The 21,384-nt window shown below is 43.1% G+C and overlaps 1 protein-coding gene across 35 annotated transcripts in view; it reads right to left on the bottom strand.

Annotated features, from left to right (window-relative positions):
• AOPEP (aminopeptidase O (putative)) overlaps positions 1–21,384 on the bottom strand; it is a 449,451-nt gene that overhangs the window by 152,359 nt on the left and 275,708 nt on the right. For 26 of the 35 annotated variants that reach the window (XR_013532554.1, XR_013532566.1, XR_013532571.1 and 23 more), the window contains one exon: positions 19,477–19,537. Coding sequence is in view for 20 of the 35 variants with exons in the window: in XM_078365849.1 (XP_078221975.1) it covers positions 19,477–19,537 (61 nt within the window). In the remaining 15 variants the exon portion in view is untranslated. Of the gene's footprint in view, positions 1–11,026; positions 11,222–11,714; positions 11,888–12,163; positions 12,219–12,457; positions 12,861–14,603; positions 18,358–19,476; positions 19,538–21,384 lie in introns of those variants that run through there. The other 9 variants (XR_013532563.1, XR_013532561.1, XR_013532594.1 and 6 more) reach the window with 5 other exon arrangements.

The following is a 21,384-nucleotide window of genomic DNA, read 5'->3' as shown; positions in this document are numbered from 1 at the left end:
AATCTTATGGTGCTAATATTTATCTCCATTAACAACATTTAAAAGTAAAGTATAGATATAGGCTAGGCATGGTGGTTCACGCCTGTAATCCTAGCACTTTGGGAGGCTGAGTTAGGTGGATCATGAGGTCAGGAGTTTGAGACCAGCCTGGCCAACATAGTGAAACCCTGTCTTACTAAAAATGCAAAAATTAGCCAGGTGTGGTGGTGCACGCCTGTAATCCCATCTACTGGGGAGGCTGAGGCAGGAGAATGGCTGGAACCTGGGAGGCAAGAGGTTGCAGTGAGCCAAGATCATGCTTCTGCACTCCAGCCTGGGTGACAGAGTGAGACTCTGTCTCAGAAAAAAAAAAAAAGAAGAAGTTAATGATGTATGGCTGTTCTTAACTTATAACTCTACTTATAAAATTCAATGAAAAGAACTGTCAAAAAATAAATAAATATAATACTATACAGACATCAAAAACATAGTACTATACAGGACTATTATAAAAAGGCTAACCAATCAAATATTTTATCTCTTGGTATCAAAACCAGAAGAAAGAGGCTGAGATTGTGGAAAGAATAATATCATTTGGACACATGGACAGATTATTAACATATTAAATGCCTACTTCGAAACAGAGCACTAGATTTTTTGAACGCAAAGATGAGTAAGACACTGTCCCTCTCCTCAGGGAATTCCTGTGACAAGGCAGTAATACAGCAGGGTATATCCTTATATACCACACAGCAGGCTTGCCTAGTAGCTGTGTGGCCCCTCTTAGCCTCCTTCCTCATGGAGTTCTCATCAAATGACATGTAATCTGCTCAGAACAGGGAGCAGTTGTTATTTATCAATTTCTAAATGACTCAAATTAAGAAGCAATACAACATGACTAGAAGCTAGGGGGAAATGACTTTAAGACAAAAAAAGTTCTGAAGCACCCCCTACTAAAGCCCACAGGACCTTAGACTGGGAAAGAGGTTAAGAGTGGCAGTTTCCTACAGAACTGAAGGGTTTATGAAGTGCTTCCACGTTCAGACTGTTCTGTTTGTTTCTCACACAGTCCCATCTTTAAGATGGAAAAACTGAGTCTCAGGGGATTTCATATTGCTTGGCCCCTAGGTCTCCTGGTTGGAAATGGAGTACTCTTTCTACTCCAGCTTGAGTACTTAGTAACATGTAGTGTGACTGTCTCACTTTAACATATTTGTTCATTAAATGGGCTTGATGAATCCGAGATGAAAATACAGGCTGCAAAATACAATCCTATACCATTAAAGTCTACTGAAAAATACATTCTAAAGAGTGGACATTATTATATTCCCTTCAATGCCTATTATAACTGGAATTCTTTACAGGGCTTGATATTCATGGACATTATAACCTTAAAGAGTTTTCAGCTGTGCGTGGTGGCTCATGTCTGTAATGCTAGTGCTTTGGGAGGCTGAGGTGGGAGGATCACACAGGAGTTCAAGACCAGCCTGGGTAACATAGTAAGATCCCATCTCTACAAAAAATGAAAATAAAAAATTAGTTGGGCACAGGAGCGTGTGCCTCTAGTTCCACGTACTCAGGAGGCTGAGGCAGAAGGACTGCTTGTACCCTGAAGTTTGAGGCTACAGTGAGCTACTATTGTGCCATGGCATTCTTGCCTGGGAGACAGAGCAAGACCCTGTCTCAAAAAAAAAAAAAAAAAAGCTGTTTTCATAGGTGAAACATAAAATGATACAGGGGTAGCTTGAGATTAGTGGTTTCTACCCTCATTGCTTATTAGTCACCAGAAAGTGTTTTACAAATCCCAGTGCCTAGCTGACCACTCTAATAGTGGGACCCAGTCATTGGTCATTTTTAAAGACCCTCCAGCCCTCAGGATTCCAATATGCAGGCAGCATTGAGAACCACTGCCTTAGATAATTTTAATGATGCCCCATCTCAAATAGGTTACTATGAAAAACTTCCAGATGCTTGGGAGACATCTAAATTTCAAAGTCAATGCCACAGATGATAGCCACTCACTATGCTCTATTACAGTAAGTCCCATTTGGCAGATGGCAGGTACAATGCTGGGCAGAGGGATGTTGGGCCAAACCAGGAGTCACTTCCTGCAGCTTACACTGAGGGATAAAATTCTGGGCAAGATCAGCCAAGCACACACACAGAAACAACTTAAAAGAAGTGGAAGATTTAAACATTCTACCCAGAAGGAAGGCAACAATGGGTAGATATCTTTTTTTTTTCCTAAAGCTAATATGATTCTGGGTCCTTAGCAAAAAGTACATACATTCTTATCTTTAGGGACCCAATCTTAGTGCTGACCTGCAATACTGTAAACATGAAGGTGGCATTTCCAGCTCATCACCTGCAGATGATATTCTAATTATGCTGATGGCTGCCATACATTCCCTTGAAATGAACATTTGCATTGGAAGCTTGCTGGCTAGACTTGGGGGATAGTGTGCACCAGTGGAAAAGACCCTTTGCTGTGTGCAAAAGGTATTGTTCCATTCAGGAAGCAACCCATGCTGACTTCCTTGAGTCTTCAAGCATTATGCTCTAACCACATGGGTTCCATTGTTTAGAAAACATACACACACACACATACATTGATGTTATAGGAAAATCATTCTGGCAAAATGCCTTACAAAAGGTAATTAGTTACTATTGAAAAGCACAAAAATAGCACATGTTGATATTTCACTAGCTTGAAAAGCAAACAGCTAGTCTAGGCACTTTCCCGTTATTTCCTAACAAAGAGTGGGTGTGGTATCTGGAGCTGTGGGCACATGGACGTGGGGATACTCCACAGTGCCTTTGAAAGAAGGGATGTGATGGGAGTCTGTGGCCCTGTCATGTCTATTTTTAAAAAGCGTGGTACTCAGACTGGGTGGCTGATTATATAGTCTCCAAAAGAAACCCGATGAAGTCACAATTTGCAACAAGTGGCATGGGCCTGATTCATCCATCCCTCAATGAGGAAATCACACACACACACACACACACACACAGAGGCAAGTAAAATCCACCACATGTGGGGAGTGGAGTGGCTGTCCCAAATATAAATAATATACGAGAGAAAGCTATTTTGCAGAATGTTTGTTCACCCAACATTCAGTCCCATACAAGGAGGTGTTCCAGGAAAACAATGGGAAGGGCCAGAATTAATTGGCTGCTAATCTCTTTACTTTTTGTAGGATGTTTTCTCCAGCAGTGGATTAAATCAGTGTTTAGTGCTACACAGGCCCAGCTGTGTCCATATAAGGAAAGCCTAGGCTCAAGTCTTTCTGTAAAAAAGGACCTGTCCTCCCCTCCCTGTGCTCTGCTTCCACCCCCTGCATGTGGAGGTGGAGAGTGGGAGCCGGGGAATGTGAACTTGATCCAGCACTGATCAACCAAGCAGCAAACTCTCATTGTTCTTTAGATACCAAACATAACTTCTTTCTACTAGGGATAAACCCAGCCGTTCTGCACATAACACAGCTTTTGTGCTCACCAGCATGATAGTTGGAAAAGAACCACAAAGAACATTAGAGCTTTATTAGAGACCTCCTAATATACAGGATTTAAGAACATACCCAGTTAATTTATATTCATATTTATGTTAGAATCTATTAAATCTATCTTTTGGCAGTTTCCAAATGCTTTTATAATTATGGATTTCAATTTATTATGTAAATAGGATGGCCTGTTTGCCTTCTATGGGAGTGTTTCTTGATCTCTGAGATCTGCCTTGATTGCTGAGGTTCAAGGATAATGGAAATCATGCTAAGGGATAACCAAATATGCTGTTGCTATATTTACGTGTCACCCTGTGAATGTGACTTAACTGTCTCAGTAGAAAGCTATAGTGTCATGGGAAATCCACAGTTGAGAACTTAGATCTAGGTACCCTCTGTCACTGCCACCGAGAAGCTCTGTGGCCTTGGATGTGTGTGTCACACAACTTCTCTGAGCTAGGAAACAGAAATAATGCTGTGGTGAGGATAAAATGAGACGGTGCATACGGCAAGAGGCACAAAATATATCAGTAAATGCAAATTCCTTCCTCTTTTCCCCTCAGAAATAAAAGCCTATCTGGTATTCTGAACCTAGGTAAACTTTCCAAGGTATCAAAATAACTGAGTTCTGATGTCATAATCAAAAGCCTGACCTGACAAGCACACAGGCTTAATGCCCTTGTAGGAAGCCTGCAAAGACACAGCACATCTGAGCTACTGCAAACAAACATATGTCCCTTCCAATGACAACCAGTGGACATGAGAAAGAAAGTTCTGTTTCTCGTTTGTCTTATTATAAAGGAGATAATTCCATTTCTGGTCCTGTCTCATCCAAAACAGTGAGCTGACTGTTGTTACAAGAATATCACAAAGTGGGCCAGATGTGGGGCTCACACCTGTAATCCAAGCACTTTGGAGGCCAAAACGGGCAGATCACCTGAAGTCAGGAGTTCAAGACAAGTCTGACCAACATGGTGAAACCCCGTCTCTAAAAAAAAAATAAATAAATAAAATTAAAAGAAAAAAAAAAGAATATCACAAAGTGAAATTTGGTATTTCTTTTTTTATTTTTGAGACTGAGTTTCACTCTGTTGCCCAGGCTGGAGTGCACTGGCCTGATCTCAGCTTACTGCAACCTCTGCCTCCTGTGTTCAAACAATTCTCCTGCCTCTGCCTCCTGAGTAGCTGGGATTACAGGTGCACACCACCATGCTGGTCTAATTTTGTATTTTTAGTAGAGAAAGGGTTTCTCCATGTTGGTCAGGCTGGTCTCGAACTCCTGACCTCAGGTGATCCACTTGCCTCAGCCTCCCAAAGTGCTGGGATTACAGGCGTGAGCCACTGTGCCCAGCCCAAAATCTGGTATTTCTACATTGCTCTCTGAAGACACCACTGTGGTCAGGTGCTAGATGCAAAATATCTACAATCCTAATAGGAACTACATGCATTTAAAACCAAGATAATAATTAAGGATCAAGGGTTTTAAGTCAGACAGATTTGGTTTTCGGTTTCTTCATCTATAAAATGGGTGTAATAACAATGTCTCTCTTACAAAGTTGTGACTAGGAGAAGTATATGGCTATTATATATAATGGACTTAGCATATAGCCTTTTCTCCTCATTCTGGATGTTCTAAATGTAAAATAGGATACTCTAGTCTACGAGGGGCAGGGAGATGAGGTGAAGAAGGGACAGGAAGGATTAAGTTAAAAACTACAATTCTATAGAGAGTTAGACAATCTACACATGCTTAGATGTATCCATTTGCAGCTTAATTGACTAGAGGAATTTATGCAAAATCCAGGCAGATGTCTCTGAATTATAAAACCAGTGACAGTGACTAGGAAATACAATTTGAAGAGGAACAACCAGAGAGAATTCTAGAGCAACTGCCTTTGCAATAAACAGAATCCAGAAGCATCTTAAGGAGAAGTGTGTGGAACGTGAAAAGTGGAAGCAGGTGCGGCTGAGGGGAAGGAGGAAGACACCAGAGAAAAATGAGAGGAAAGGCCTGGACAAAAGGCAAGAGACCCTGTCTGACATGGGACACAGCTTCTCTGTCCCAGGGAAACAGACCCCACGGGTGGAGGGGTGATTTCTAGCCAAACCCCATTATCGCTTGTTGCCCTAGCGTCTGAGTCCCAAATTCTGACGTATTGTCTTTGGCCTCCCTTCTGTGCATTTTCATGCCAACAAAGTTGCTGAAATTAAAGAAGAACTGAATTGTGAAGCCCTCTGGCATAAATAATGTCATATTGCGAAGTCAAGGCTAATAACAACCAGGATGCTGGTAACACCCTTACGGAAAACCATCTGATCTACATGTCTCTCAGTGCGGTTTGAAACTCCCCTCGGCCTACAAAGGAAAATATTTTTAGCATGTAGCATACTTTGTAACAGACATATAAATGCACCAAAAAATAGAATTTTAGGAAAGCATCTGGGTTTGATCATTTCAACCCCAAATAAGTTCTACTTTCTCAATATAAGAAATACTGCAACATTTTGCTATAAAATATGCAGCAATCACTGTAGCAATTTCTCGTACACATTTCATTACTGGTTCTGACTGTTTTTTAAAGCAGCAAATACTTGAATGATTGAGATAAAAGGCAGCATAAAACATAAAGTGCTCTTTCTAGAGCATTTGGCACCAATGGCTTTCCCTCCTGCAAAAGGCAAGCTGGACTCACTGGACTTTTCCCCTAAGGTTATTTAGGCAACAGACATAAATAAATATTTTATTTGTATGTCTTAAAATGTATCTTAGAAATAATAGTTGTCCCTGTCCAAGGTAAAACTGACCTGCAGTTATTACTGAGCTAGCAAAAATTTTTTCATCTCCTGGTCAAAGAGTTTAGTATCTATGAATAACTCACTTCAAGTAGAAGCAAATGCCTATTCTTCAGCAGTCAGCCAGCATAAATGCTCTTGCTGATTGATTATAACTCAATTTTCTCAATAATCTCTCAAATAGCAATTTTCCACTGGAAAAGAAAAGAAATGAACAAACAGTGTTCCCTGACAGTGTAAGTTTGTAAAATACCACACAGGACAAAGCATATTTTAAAAACTCTCACAATACCACTCCAAACTCAGGACAACTTTTAAGTCTGAGGGCAATTCCACATATTCCAAGGACAGAAGGAAAGACACAAGAAAGTAAATCCCAACTTTTCTCTTCTCAGACACGACCAAGGATACCTGCACTGCAGGCCTCAATGTGGCACTGGACGCAGCTCAGAAAGCCGTTACCCCAGCCAGGTCCCCTTACCCCCAAAGAGGCAGTGAGGGACAGAGAAGGCAACTGGCTCGCTCACTGCTACATGGCTTCAAGGTGGTAAAGCTGATTCCAAAGTTGGTATTTAATGGATTCAATGACGTCTTCATCCACTATAAGACTAGCCTTGGTGAACAAAATTCACAATAAAGAACTCTGTGAAAACATGGATTTGGGTATAACACAACTGATTTTCTTCCTCTACCCAGCCTCCAATTTTTCTCATTATCTTCAAAGTAATGTTGCCTTGCATGTTATGCATCAGACTGTTTGGAGCCCACTTACTCTTTACCAAGCACCAATGAAGAGTGGACAGCCACCATCCAGAAGTGTGTGACAAGAATGCTAGCCTTCTTAAACACACATTTGGATTTGTACAGTTCGACAATCATTGACAGTTACCCTGACCTGTGATACACTTGTTGGCTGGCCACCACCTTCGTGCTAACACTCTCCTGCTTTGTCTCAGCTCCAGGGAGAAAGACCTCTGGTTGGAAGTGTGCTTTTGAAAGCACGTAAGAGGATGTGAAAAAACATCCCTTATATGCTTTAAAGGTGCATCAAGATACACTTTTTGTTTGACCATTTACTTTTTCCTGTTTATTTGTTTGGGTGGCCTGGTATTTATTATCTAATTTAGTTTCCATCCCAAGTGAGGAATGGCTGTATCTTTCCAAAGGAAAAGGCCTAAACTAATCCCTATATACAATCACATTCACTCACAACAAAAAATATACCAGCTTTTCAATGCAATGAAGTCCAGTACTTCCTATGCAAAATATTCCATCCAGATACACAGGGCTACCATTTAGAAATACTTAAGAGGGGCATGTATACTCAGGACATATATTTATGAAAAGCCCTGGAAAATGAGGTTCACATCCTGTATCTGTAAAAGAACAGGAACAAGCTTCAAGAAAAAGAGTAGTCATTAATGACAAGTCATCAGTTCTCAGGGCCCTTTGCCATACTCCTTTATTTTCTACTCATAGGTCTTCATAGAAACTAAGGCAAAGATGGGACCAAAAATACAAAATGCCTTAGTTTGATGGTCCGAGGACTCAGAATCCTGTATTCAAGCCATAGCTCTTCCACTAACTAGTACAGCAAGCGTGGGCAGATGACTACCCTTCTCCTGGGGTTCAGCTCCCCCGCTGAGAAGATGACGCACTGTGATTCTACAGCAAACCCGAAGTTGTGCAATACCAGAAAAAAATTAATATTTAACCATGAAGCAACAGAGGCCACACTGAAGAAAAACCATGTAGGTATTAAACATACACCTATTTGGTACCATAGGATGGCTTCCACAAAAGAGAAGGAAAAAAACTCTGACTCTAAAAGTAGCCAGGTGATCCTGATGGTTTTCCTGGTCAGCAGGGCACTCTGGCTGCAGGAGCTGGGACAAGTCACTGTGAGCATTGTGGGGGGCCACAGTGGGAGCAGAGGCCTAAAAAGCCCTGCATGCTGTTTTTCTATCAGGATGTGTCCTGATTCTGTCTGATGTCAAACAGCCAAAGGGTCATGCATGTGTGTGCAGCCATGTGCAGAATCCATTTTACGGCTGCTTCGCAGGGCTTTACCCTCCAGGTGTGGGAAGAGTATGATGCCAATATAAAATAATCTGCTTTTGGCTGGACCCAGTGGCTCACACCTGTAATCCCAGCACCTTGGGAGACTGAGGCAGGAGGATCGCCTGAGGTCAGGGGGTCAAGATCAACCTGGCCAACATGGTGAAACCCTGTCTCTACTAAAAATACAAAAAAATAGCCAGGCATGGTGGTACACACTTATAGGCCCAGCTACTTGGGAGACTAAGGCAGGAGAATTGCTTGAACCCAGGAGGCAGAGGTTGCAGTGAGTGGAGATCATGCCACTGCACTCCAGTATGGGCAACAGTGAAACTCTGTCTCAAAAATAAATAAATAAATATATTAATTAATTAATTAATCTGCTTTTGATGAAGAGTAGCAGAGTATGCCTTTAGCCTAGTAAAACAGAAAATGGGGGCAGTTTTTCTTTAAAAGCAGAATCAGATGTTTTTTCTATTGACATAAGGTTTACACTTTAGAGCTGCTATCTTTGTCCTAATTCTTTGAGTTTATATTGCTCCTTCTTTCTAAAAAGGTTTCTCTATGAAATACAGCAGTATTGCAGTAAAATCCTATTATAGATCCGCTCATCATGAAGGATGCAGTAGTCCTTCCTTCGGTGACTCTCTGTGGGCCAATACTTAAAAGCCTGAAACACAGGTACTGCCTATGAGTCTAAATATGGTCCACCAGATTTGACACCTTGAGGACAGTCATGCTGGCTCCCATGCACAATGGGCCGGCTGACTTGTGACTGAGTGGGCTTGAGCAGTCTCCTGCCTCCAAGCATACTATTTTCTTACAGATTTAGCCTCCCAGTGGGATATGGCAAATACAAGACATCAACCTCTACAGTTCCTTACAGGTCTCAGACTCTGGGTAGAGGCCTGTTGAGCAAAGGTTGGTCTGCAGATGCTCCCACAAACCATGAGCTTATGGGCAGGGTCTGTGCCCCTTCAGCTTTATATGCAAATGACCCAGCACAATATTTGGCTAATTACTTCAACTAATAAACTAAACCACAAAGCCAAATGTTTGGGTTACTTAGCTGGGTGTGGTGGTTCACACCTGTAATCCCAGCACTTTGGGAGGCCAAGGCTGGTAGATCACAAGGTCAGGAGTTCGAGACAAGCCTCGCCGATATGGTCAAACCCCATTTCTACTAAAAATATAAAAATTAGCTGGGCATGGTAGCATACACCTGTAATCCTAGCTACTCAAAAGGATGAGGCAGTAGAATCACTTGAACCCGGGAGGTGGAGGTTGCAGTGAGCCAAGATCGTGCCACTGCCCTCCAGCCTAGCAACAGAGTAAGACTCTGTCTAATAACAACAACGAAAAAGTTTGGGTTACTCAGGAAGAGTAGAAAAATGAAGGATTCTAAGGATTTAGGTTGTATTAGAAAAGAAACTTCTTGGCCAGGCATGGTGGCTCACACCTGTAATCCCAGCATTCTAGGAGGCCAAGGTGGGCAGATCATGAGGTCAGGAGATCAAGACCATCCTGGCCAACATGGTGAAACCCTGCCTCTACTAAAAATACAAAAATTAGCTGGGTGTGGTGGCGCGTACCTCTAATCCCAGTTACTCGGGAAGCTGAGGCAGGAGAATGACTTGAACCTGGGAGGTGGAGGTTGCAGTGAGCCAAGATCCCACCACTGCATTCCAGGCTGAGCTGGCAACAGGGTGAGACTCCATCTCAAAAAAAAAAAAAAAAAAAAAAAAAGAAACTTCTTTTGATAGAATATATTTCAGAATATGAGATAATTACAGATCATGTCAATCAGTTCCAGCCCTACCTATGGAGATGCTGACTCAGCAGCAGGTTTGGGCTGTCTCTGGGATCTGCAGTTTTAAGCAGTTTCCTACATAATTCTGATGACCAGGTCTCCCTGCGCGCCTTCAACTCAAGCCTGCAGAGTTAGACTTCCAGCAAGAACCCAGCTTGATCCTATTATTAAAACCCACACATACATGGGCCACTACCAACTATCTCCATTAGCTGCATATTTTCAAAGCTAGTGGCGTCTGCTTCCTTTTCCTTCTTGTTATGCTTCAATGTTCGAAGGCAGGACAGGGTTAGCCTTCCTACACCTAGCAAATAGTAGCTTTCTCTCTACAGTGTCATACCTTGAATGTGTCCATGTGCATCTGAGCCAGTTCAGAATTCTTATACTTTTTAAAGGAAAACTATCTTAAATGTCCTTTATCACAAATGAGAAAGCCATCCTCATGTGCCTTCCTCTGTGCTCACTAAAAAGAAATATACATCTAAACCGAGATCCTGAGGGCGGTGGGCCACTGACTCTTTTGGCTGACTTCCCAGTATCCCTCCCCATTGTGAGTAGGATTTGGGTGCATCAGCTGCATCACATTCATCTGTGCTTGTTTCATGTGGCTTCCTACTCATTCCTATGGATGCAGGCGTTCCTCAGCCCACTGCATGTTCTCTCTGGATAGACAGACACCACTGGTTATCCAGAGACTTAACGCTGTTTTTAGAAGCATCCATGTAAATGAATAGCTCTGGACTTGAAAGTTCAAGGTCAGAAACCAAGGAGAAAGTCAGTCGAGCTGTTCCACTCACTCCTCTAGACTACCTCTTCCCTGCATAGAGGGGAAAAGCATGGGTTTTTACTCAGGGAGCTGTCTTTCCAGACAAGCCTGCTGACCCACCTGACCATGTTTATTTCAACATGCTGCTCAAGTCCTGTCACTCCTTCCACAAGCCGTCAGTGGCTCCTCAATCTGTAGAAACTCTCCAGCGTCACATTCGAGTCCCTGTGTAATCTGGCTGGGTTGTGCCCCACTGACCATTCCCCCTCGCAGATCCTGCCCTCCATGTAAAACAAGTAGCAATGAAACATGTCCCTAACAAGAAAAACAGAAAGGGAAAAGATTACAACCCGAAGTCGTGATCAAAACGCATTCACCCAGTATATTTTATCAGTATTAAAAATGCATTCATCCCTCTATTATTCAGGAGCAGAACAACCTTGGTTAGAGTGTTTCAGGGGCAGGGGCATAGGAGGGACCTCAGAGTGAGAAGGAGGCTGAATGGGAAGGATTCTTGCCTCAGCCTTCTAGCTGAGGACACCACCTTGATTTCACTGGGGCTGGGATGCTACCTGCTGAACCTTCATCATGGTTATGACACTAGTTAATCAGCTTCCCAGCACTGAGATCTGTGTATGAAGCTGTACAAACAGGCACACTGAGTTTTACAGCAGCACACCTTGGATATGCCACTCTCTCTGTCTGTAAGGGCCTTCATTCTCCACAATCTCCACCTGCCCATGCTCTACTTGCCTGTTCTTCAAGACTTGCTTCAAATGGCACCTAAACTCTCTCTGCTTCCACAAATGGAAATGGCCTTTCTTCTGAACACTAAGTTTTTCAGCACGTATTGCTTTCTGCCTTGGGTTATTTATGCACCTATTTTTCTTACTGAATTATTAAGCATCTTGAAGGCAAAGCTTGTATTTCTCTCATCTTTGAATCATCCACAGTCCCGCATCAAGAACAGATGTGTGGGCTCTATTCATGGGAAGAAGGATAGGAAAGGACTGGACTCAGAGGTCTGATCCCAGATCCTGGAAGAAGCAAATATCATCCATCTGGTCTGGATGCTTAACAGTTCTGCTGCAGAAGCCTAAGCTCTGACACTTACAAAGGAAATCTTCAAGAGAGAGGAAACACTTTTAATTCTTGTTATTCACTTGGAGTGTAGTCTTAGACTACTATGAATGAGATTCAAACTCGTTTTGGATATCAGGTTTTGAAAGAGAAATGAAGGAAGAACACAGCTTTTACCTTTCATTTGGGATACCACAGGAAAATATTTCTTATTTCATTGTGGTGGCTTGTGCTGCAAAGAGGTCAATATATTTGGACAGTGTCAAATCAGATGTCCCAATGATAAAAAACACCTAGCACAGACCTTCAGCTATTACCACTTTCTGGGGAAATGGACCCTTCCCACATTTACTTCTCATGCCACCAAGATATCATTTTTAACTCTTCTGCACTCACTAGATGCTAACATCATTTTAACCAAAAAATATACCCAGAGCATATTTATCCATAAGGGAATAAAATACAGCAAGGTTGCATTGAGTAACTTTTATTGGCCCTTTTGAAGGGATTCACCAGAATGTGGAACTAGTGAGAGATGTACTGTGAATAAGGTAAATAGGAATGGCTAAATCGTGTCCCACCAAATTCATATGTTCAAGCCCTAATTCCCCAGTATGCCTCACAATGCAGCTGTATTGGAGTTAGGGCCATTAGAGAGGAAGTTAAGGTAAAATTAGGTCATATTAGTGGGCCCAAATCCAATATAACTGATGTCCTTATAAAAAGAGCAGGTGAGGACAGACATGTGCATGCGTACAGAGGCAAGACCACATGAGGACATGATCAGAAGATGGCCATCTACAAGCTGGGAAGAGAGGCCTCACCAGAAACCAACCCTGCTGGCACCTTGGTCTTGGGCTTCCAGCCTCCAGAACTGTGAAAAAAAAAATCTCTGTTTAAGGCACCCAGTCTGTGGTACTCAGTTATGGCAACCCCGGTAAACATACATGAGCACAAAACCTTAGATGCCAAAAATCAAGAAAATTGAGCTAAAAATGAAATGATTTTAATGAACCCTCTCCCTCTCTCTTGCAACTCTGCTGAGCAGTAGAGCAATTTGAAGAGCCTGTGGAGGGGGCCACATGCTCAGATGAACAGAAGTGACTGTGATGACTCAGAGGCATTTTGGGTGCTGCCCCAAGTGAGGCCAGAGAACCTACTCCACGTGTCTTTAAGGATCCTTGACAAGAAGCTTAGTCACTTAGAAAATGTAAGTTGAACTACTGGACAAAAATGATAGCAAAATTATTAGGAGCCCAAATAGTATACCACATTATGGCAACTGCTATTATAGATATAAAAGAACCAAAGATATCATGGTACATATAATTTGAAAAACATGTTTTCTCTGGAATTTGCAAAATAATCAGTCTCAGTTTTCTTGACTATTAAATGTAGAATTCTTATAGACACTAATGAGATCTAGTATCCTAATGGGCCTTAAAATTATGTTGATAATATTACATAATACGTGTTATAAGAAGCCTACTAGTTATTCTCTGATGAGACCAGCTGAGTTTCTCTGTGCTAAAAGTACATCGTGACTAATGACAGAAAGCCTCTTGCATACCGTCTTACCAAGTATTCTCATTTTTGTGATTGCAGCATTTTTCCTACAGGACTTCAGTTTTCTGTCATCTGCTTGTGCAGCCTCTGGCAACTTGCAGGTGTTTGCTTGGAAAGAAGTGGCATTTTCCCAAGATGACAAAATAACCTTTTGTTCTAACTTCTGGGATTCAGGAGCAAGTCTGGGAACCCAAGTTGCTTTCTGCCTATTTCTGGGACACATTACTTGTCGGCTCATTTCCCATCTTCTCTCTCCTCCTCATTACCGCTGCTGCGGATAATTTTGCTAGGAACTGGCTGCTGAGTACTTCCTCTAAAGAGGAGACTGAGGTACAGAAGACGTGAGGTTCACCTGAAGCAGTGTACCTGTTGTTCGCACCTCAGGAAACAGGTCTACTGGGAGTTGAAACCCAGAGGTGATGCAAGGCTGCTAGTTCATGCCCTCTGAATGTCTATTGTGAACCCAGCACTCCCACCCTGTACCTGTGGATTCTCATGATCCACGCTGTCACAGCCAATTGAAGGGTGTCTATGGATTAACCAGCTCTATCTTTACCCACACATTTGACAAAAATACAGATAATTTCACTCATATCTATTCTGTACTCAGATTTTAATTCAACTAATAGCTTTAGAATAGCTCTATTCAACAGGAATATATGCAAACCACATGTGTCATTTTAAGTTTTCTAGTTGCTACATTTAAAAAGTAAGAAGTCTGGCTGGGCATGGTGGCTTACACCTGTTATCCCAGCACTCTGGGAGGCTGAGGCGGGTGGATCATGAGGTCAGGAGATCGAGACCATCCTGGCCAATATGGTGAAACCCTATCTCTACTAAAAATACAAAAATTAGCTGGGCATGGTGGCATGTGCTTGTACCCCAGCTTGTAGTCCCAGCTACTGGGGAGGCTGAGACAAGAGAATTGCTTGAACCTAGGAAATGGAGGTTGCAGTGAACTGAAATAGCACCACTGCACTGCAGCCTGGTGACAGAGTGAGACTCCATCTCAAAAAAACAAAAATAAAAAACTAAGAAATAACAGGTAGAATTAATTTTAATATATTTTATTGGGTGTCTACATTGAGCTGCAATGAATCCAAAATATTATCATTTCAACATGTAACCAGTTTTTTTAAAAACATTAATGAAGTATTTACCTCCATTTTTATACTAACCCTCCTAAATCTGATATGTTCTCATAGTCCATCTCAATTTGGGTGCTAAATTTTAATCAGAAATGTTTGGTCTGTATTTATATTTCATAATATTCAGAGTTGAAAAAGTAAACTCATTCACATACCCAAGGTATTTCAAACAATAAATTATGGGATATTAAATTTAAATTTAATTCAGATTAAATTAAAAAATCAGCCCCTCAGGTGCTTTCGATATATTTCAAATGCTTACCAACCACATGTAGCTAGTGCATTGAATGGTAAGCACCTGCAAATCTACTATCAATATATGCAAAGCCCGAAAGAGATAAGCACCACAACAGGTACTACAGGATGAGGCTTAGAAACATAACCCTTCTCTCCAGGGGTGGAGGGTAGGGCATGGCATGGGACATAAACAGACAGAAACAACTTAAGGCAGGTTGTGACGCATGCTAAAGACAGGGAAAGGAAAGAATGCCAAGAAGCAAAGGGCATGCACAAAGGCAGGCTGATGGGAGAGCTTGCAAATACGTGTACACTAATAGTCATGACTAGGCATATCTCCAGAATGATGGGAAATAAAGTTGAAAAGGGGGGCTTTGAGCAGTCTGCTGGTAGCCTCAAATAGCAGGCCAAGGAGTTTATTCTAAATGCATTGTCCATGAAGGAAAAGTCTCTGGAGAGAAGAATGGGTCTGAGCTGTGTTGTGGGAAGATTTACCTGGCATTGATATGAGCAATGAATCAAAAAGGACCAGTTAGCTATTGCACTAGTCCAAACAAAACATAATTTATAAATGGCGGAGGTGCTAGGAAAGAAAAGTAGACTTTTGATAAGTGTGTACAGAAGGGCCTCAGGACTTGGCAATGTAGGGAATAAATCAAAGAAAGGGAGGAGTCAGAGTTCTGTAGCAACTGGCCAGGCACAGAGTCTCATGCCTGTAATCTCAGCATTTTGGGAGGCTGAGGTGGGTGGATCACCAGGTTAGGAGGTCAACACCAGCCTGGCCAACGTGGTAAAACTCCGTCCCTTACTAAAAATACAAAAATTAGCCAGGCGTGGTGGTGCATGCCTGTAGTCCCAACTGCTTGGGAGGCTGTGGCAGAAGAATCGCTTGAACCCAGAGGCAGAGGTTGCAGTGAGCTGAGATTCCACCCCTTCATTTCAGCCTGGGTGGCAGAATGACACTCTGTCTCAAAAAAAAAAAGATTTCCGTAGCAACTAAAATAAGGAGTGTAGAAGAAAGGCTGGAGGCAGAAAGCTATTTCTTGTATATTTGCATATAAGTGTTTTAAAAGAAGACTAGAATATATAGCTGTGGGGCCGAGGAAGACCTTTGTTCGGACAGACATGAAAAAATATCACAATCTATTTATAGAGCTGTCCAATTAGCAGAATGTGCAACTTTGTGAGAATAATTGTACAGCATACAATTCTAATAGTGGGGGGTAGGCCCCCAGTAAATTTAATTATGGTACTGTTCATCAGGAAGCAGTGTAGTTCTTTAAGATATTGCCCTTTTACCATAGCCTGGGAGGTTGAGGCAGCTGTGAGCTGGGATCAGGCTACTGCACTCCAGCCTGGGTGATGGAGTGAGACCCTGTCTCCAAAAAAAAAAAAAAAATATTGTTCTTGAAATTATATTAAGAAATGTGGGAAACTACGCTCTGTATATCCTTAAATGAATAATTTAAAGGATTTTTGGAAGATAAGACTCTAATTATAATACAATAGAATGTGCGCCTACATGCTGTTCAGCACGGAAACTGTGGGTGGACACAGTGGGCTGCTATCAGGTGCGGGTGATCTCTGGAGGTGCGACTGAGGGCAGCAAGGAGACTCACGTTTTCTATTTTGCTATTGTTTGAATTTGCTATGGACAGCATGTTATTTTCACTTTTAAAGAGGGAGAGAAAGGAAAGAGCAAAATATGTATTTATATACCCAGAACAATGAGTGAAAAGAGGTACATAAAAAGTTGTCTGTGAGTCATTTTTATTTTCTTATTTAGACTTTTTAACATCCTAGAGTAAATGCATAATCCTTCTACAACCAGAAATAACATCATGAAAAGAAATAATCTATAGTACCAATGGTACAACCAATTTCAAATCTCTTTCCAAGGCCAAAGATTATAGAGTTGGGATATTGTTTAAAGAGTTTTAGATCCAATTTCTTTTGCTTCTTCAGGGCTCATGCTCACTTTTATTGCTACTGAAGCTATTTCCACTTTTTAAAAATGATTTCCATTTGACATAGCCAAAAAGGAAAATTGAGGCCAACCACAAGGCGAGTCTCCCTGAGAGAAGACAAAAAGCCTCTGTAGCCTGTGGAATGAAAACTCCACCAGCAGAACATGACTCTTTTGTCATGAATGACTTCAATTGCTGGTGGACAGAAATTTTTATGAGAACAAAGAGCATCAGAGCAATTTCAGAGCCCTGGTTGTCATTACAGGGCAAGAATCCTAGTAACTTTATATTACAATGATGGGGACAAAGAACAAGGTGTCCCATTCACCACAAGCCTCCTGTAACCAGAGGGTCTCAGGTCCTTGTAGAGCCTTTCACTGAAGTGGAAATGAGAAGAACTCTTAAGGAGTGGGAAACAGGCTCAGAAGCAGGTAAATCAGCAGCAGCCACAGAAATGTCCGAAATGGGTAGAAGGGATGAAAAGATGCCATCTGATCACACACCAATGGCAAGGCACGCGCTAAATCAGTCCTTTCTGTCTAATGCTCTTGTTTTTACTAAACAGTGAAATACCCAAGGAAATACCAGTTGGGTCTTAAAGACAATTTATAGCCCGTTGGCCTCATTGCACCTGGCTGTTTTGACAGCAGGTTTCTTCAGTTTATAGCAGAGATCCTTGTCTACACTGTAAGCTGTCCCTAATGCAACTAGACTTTTGGAAAAAATGTATAGCTCAGAGGCAAATCTCTCCCTTCCATAGACCCCTCCTTCTTTTAATGAAAACCAAAAGCCTCCTGCTGGCAGCAAAGCCTCCTCCTCTGCAAGGGAAATTACAGAGCCCTTGGCAGTGACAGGGCCAGCCCCAGCACCACAACCTAAGTGGGGTGTGCCTGCTTCTGGGCACCGGATTAAGGTCTCTTTCTTTCCCCCTGCCTAGGGGCTAATGACTGCAAACAGCAGCCTTCTTGTTCCAGGCCAGGATATTTGGGAGTCAGTAACTGGAGCTCCCAGCTTCCAGGTCACACTAAGAATGTCTGGGAGCCTTGTAACACCCTGGCTTAGGATCACAAGGCAAAAGGCTTCAGCAAATGTTCCCCACCACCTACCCTCCCATCTAAAACATGAAGGGAGTTTTACTAAAGGCTTGGTTATTCACAACTGGCAAACCTTAACTTGTTTTTTCTCAGCAAGCAGTCTGGTTTGGAAGTCACTGCCTCAGAACCCACGGGTCCTCACTGTCATACACGAGTGAAAGGCACTGCCCCCAACCATGCGCTGCCTTGCCCCACCCTTGGTTTGTTTTCTTTGTAAGACTCGGGATTTTATTCTTTTTTGCTCCCAGAAAAGACTGGACCAAAAAAATAATTTGTAACAGGTGACACACATTCCGGAACTGAAGGCAAACTGTCCTCTTTTAGGAATGAGCTTATGGTGGCTGATGGCTGACATTTCCCTGTGTGGTGAAAATGGACAAAGAAGTGAGTAGGGGGATGAAAAGGTAATGGAGAACAGCCCCTCCTGTCCCTTCATTTCATGGTTCACAGACATTCACTGACATTGAGACCCTCCCAAGGGGAAGCTCATGTAACCAGCCATGAAACAAGAAACCACCAGGCTACAGGGCCTGCCTGCCTCACCACGTGGGTCCTCCCCCAGACACCAAAGCCCATGACCCTGGGTCAGGCCCAGACTGCAGCCACTCTGGGGGCTGCCCCAGACTGAGAGAGCTCTGGCCTGCAGGTTCCTCTGACCACACATCTGGGATGCCACCCTCAGACTTCCCAGGGCCTAGGCTTGTTAGGGCCAGCATTCGACTTGACGAAGGGGCCTGGGCCAATGGTCTCTGAGGGGTGCAGGGTTGGAGGAGAGTAGACGGGGAGAGGAGACTCCAGGCCAAGTGATTTCCACAGAGCTAGAGATGGCCAGAAAAAGGTTTCTCCTTTAGAACTCTAAAGGAGAAACCCATGGACTGAAAGGGAGGAAGAGAATAAAAATCTCCAGCTGGGATGAGCCCAGGTCCCTAACACAGAGAAATGAATGTAAACGGATCAGCCAGGTGAGAAGGCCGGCCTGAGACAGGAGCCTGATGCAGAACCAGGAGAGGAGAGAGGTGCAGGCAAGCCAGGGAAACAAGCCAGGGAAACAGGGACCATGGGGTAGGACAGATGATAGCAGCAGCAAACGAGCAGAGCTGGAAGCTGGCCGCGCCACACACAATGCTCTCCCTGCCACCTGCCCCAGGTGGGGGTGGGGGTGGGGCGCATGGAACTGCTGCCTCGTGGCTCTGCCCAAAATCTATTTCACATTTTGCAGGGCCTCATTTAGCATGGAGTTCAGGGGCTACCATCCCTTCCACCTATACCACGGCCACTTGAAAGTGGCCAGAAGGACACCTCACAATGACAGGCAGAAATGCGGAGGGAAACCAGCGTCATCCTGACTTATGGATACTTGCACTCAACAAGATAATTACTTTTCTACACATATATTAAGAAATCACTGCCATGATTGATGTACTAAGCAGCAAGCATCACTGTTCTCCATGGACTCTACTAAAGTGGTTATTAGTTACCTTTGGTATTCCGCAACTCTCAAGCCAGTCTTGGTAGATGTTTTCAACAGACAACCCAAGCCTTTAGAAATAAAACAACAAAAAGTAAAGGATTAAAAAGTGACAGAGCACTCATTATACAGACTGGTTCCCTCTAACTGGGCACAGCACAGCATTAATATTCCAGAAGTGCTTGTGCTTTAAAGAAAGGACAATGCTCCCCTGGGTTAAAGGGCAGAAGGGAGCCCAGTCACATGACTCAGCTTCTCTTCATCAACAGCAACATGCACAATGAAATCTAAACACCTGGGCACAGCATCACCAGTGCTTTCAGTGCTTTGAAAGGAACGATTTGGTTGGGAAAGCCAATTTTGGGAGGATAAGTCATATTCATAGCATACATCAGGCATGGATGCTTCCTGGAGAGCAGTGAAAAAAGTGAAATCTGAACATTAAGGAATTTAGTACGTCAACACAAAATCTGTACTTTATAGGAAAGATGGACTACAAAAAGCAAAAACAATACAAATCGCTATCAGACCACAAAGAGGCTCAAGTGCAAGGAATGAGGGCCATTTCCACTGTTTGCTTTCGAGCAGGCCCGTTCTGCTTTATTTGAGGCGTTATGATTGCTTGGTATGTCCTACCTAAAGTCAGCTGAAATTCTTTTTTTTTTTTTTTGAGATGGAGTTTCACTCTTGTTACCCAGGCTGGAGTGCAATGGCGCGATCTCCGCCCACCGCAACCTCCACCTCCCGTGTTCAAGCAATTCTCCTGCCCCAGCCTCTCGAGTAGCTGGGACTACAGGCATGCACCACCATGCCCAGCTAATTTTTATATTTTTGGTAGAGACGGGGTTTCATCATGTTGACCAGGATGGTCTCGATCTCTTGACCTCGTGATCCACCCGCCTCGGCTTCCCAAGGTGCTGGGATTATAGGCGTGAGCCACCGCACCCGGCCAAAAGTCAGCTGAAATTCTTTTGCTTTCATGCCCTGCTGACTCAACTACTCCTTTCACTAAGTCTTCAGTATATTTAGGATCACCAGATCTCGGGCTGTGTCCTCCTGTCTTCCTTGGCTAACGCAGCTTAAAGTAGACCCATCCTCTCAACCTCTTCCAGATAACTCTTGCTTATACCCAGGATCTCTGCTTACAGAGAGGCCTCTCTTGACCTCCTCCCAGGCTGAGGCAAGGCCTCCCCAGTGCTTGTAATATCTGTCCCCCTCTCTATTCTGTGTCTCACAGCATCCACCCCAGCTTGTGACTGAGTACTTGTTCAACTACTCGCCGTAGTTACTGTCTCCTCGCTGGACTGAAACCATCTGAGATCTGATCCCTGATATGAAATAGGATCCTCATATTTTTTATTTCAATGAATGAATGCACATTTAATTATAGACTCATTAAAAAGTATTCCTTACTCGGGAGGCTGAGGCAGGAGAATTGCTTGAACCCGGGAGGCAGAGGTTGCAGTGAGCTGAGATTGCGCCATTGCACTCCAGCCTGGGTAACAAGAGTGAAACTCCGCCTCAAAAAAAAAAGTATTCCTTTAAAAGATAATATTCACATTTCCAGCAAGATACTTCCAAGTTGTTAAGCTCTGCATCTTTTAAGTCTTAATACAGCATATATAAAAGTATGTAACCATATAGACCTGCTCTCTCCTCCCCTTTTGGAATTCTAGAAGTCATGAAAAGATAAGAGTGTTACACACAGGTAAGGAGGCTGAAGGCCAAGTGCCTCCCTCCTCTGATCCTGTGGGTGGTGTTGCAGATGAGGGAGTAGTGAGGTAGAAAGGGAGGGAGGGGTTGGCTTGGGTAGGGGTGGAGGATAAGGGGACTGACTGATTTTCTCTTCCTTTTCTTCCCGACACTGGTCACTCATTGATGCACCTCATCCTCCCTCGCCAAGGGCAAAAGGAAAGGC

Source organism: Callithrix jacchus, chromosome 1 (assembly GCF_049354715.1).
Source record: "Callithrix jacchus isolate 240 chromosome 1, calJac240_pri, whole genome shotgun sequence".
NCBI classification, from domain to species: domain Eukaryota; kingdom Metazoa; phylum Chordata; class Mammalia; order Primates; family Cebidae; genus Callithrix; species Callithrix jacchus.
Note: the sequence above shows the minus strand (reverse complement) of the source record. Positions and strands in the feature narration are given on the sequence as shown.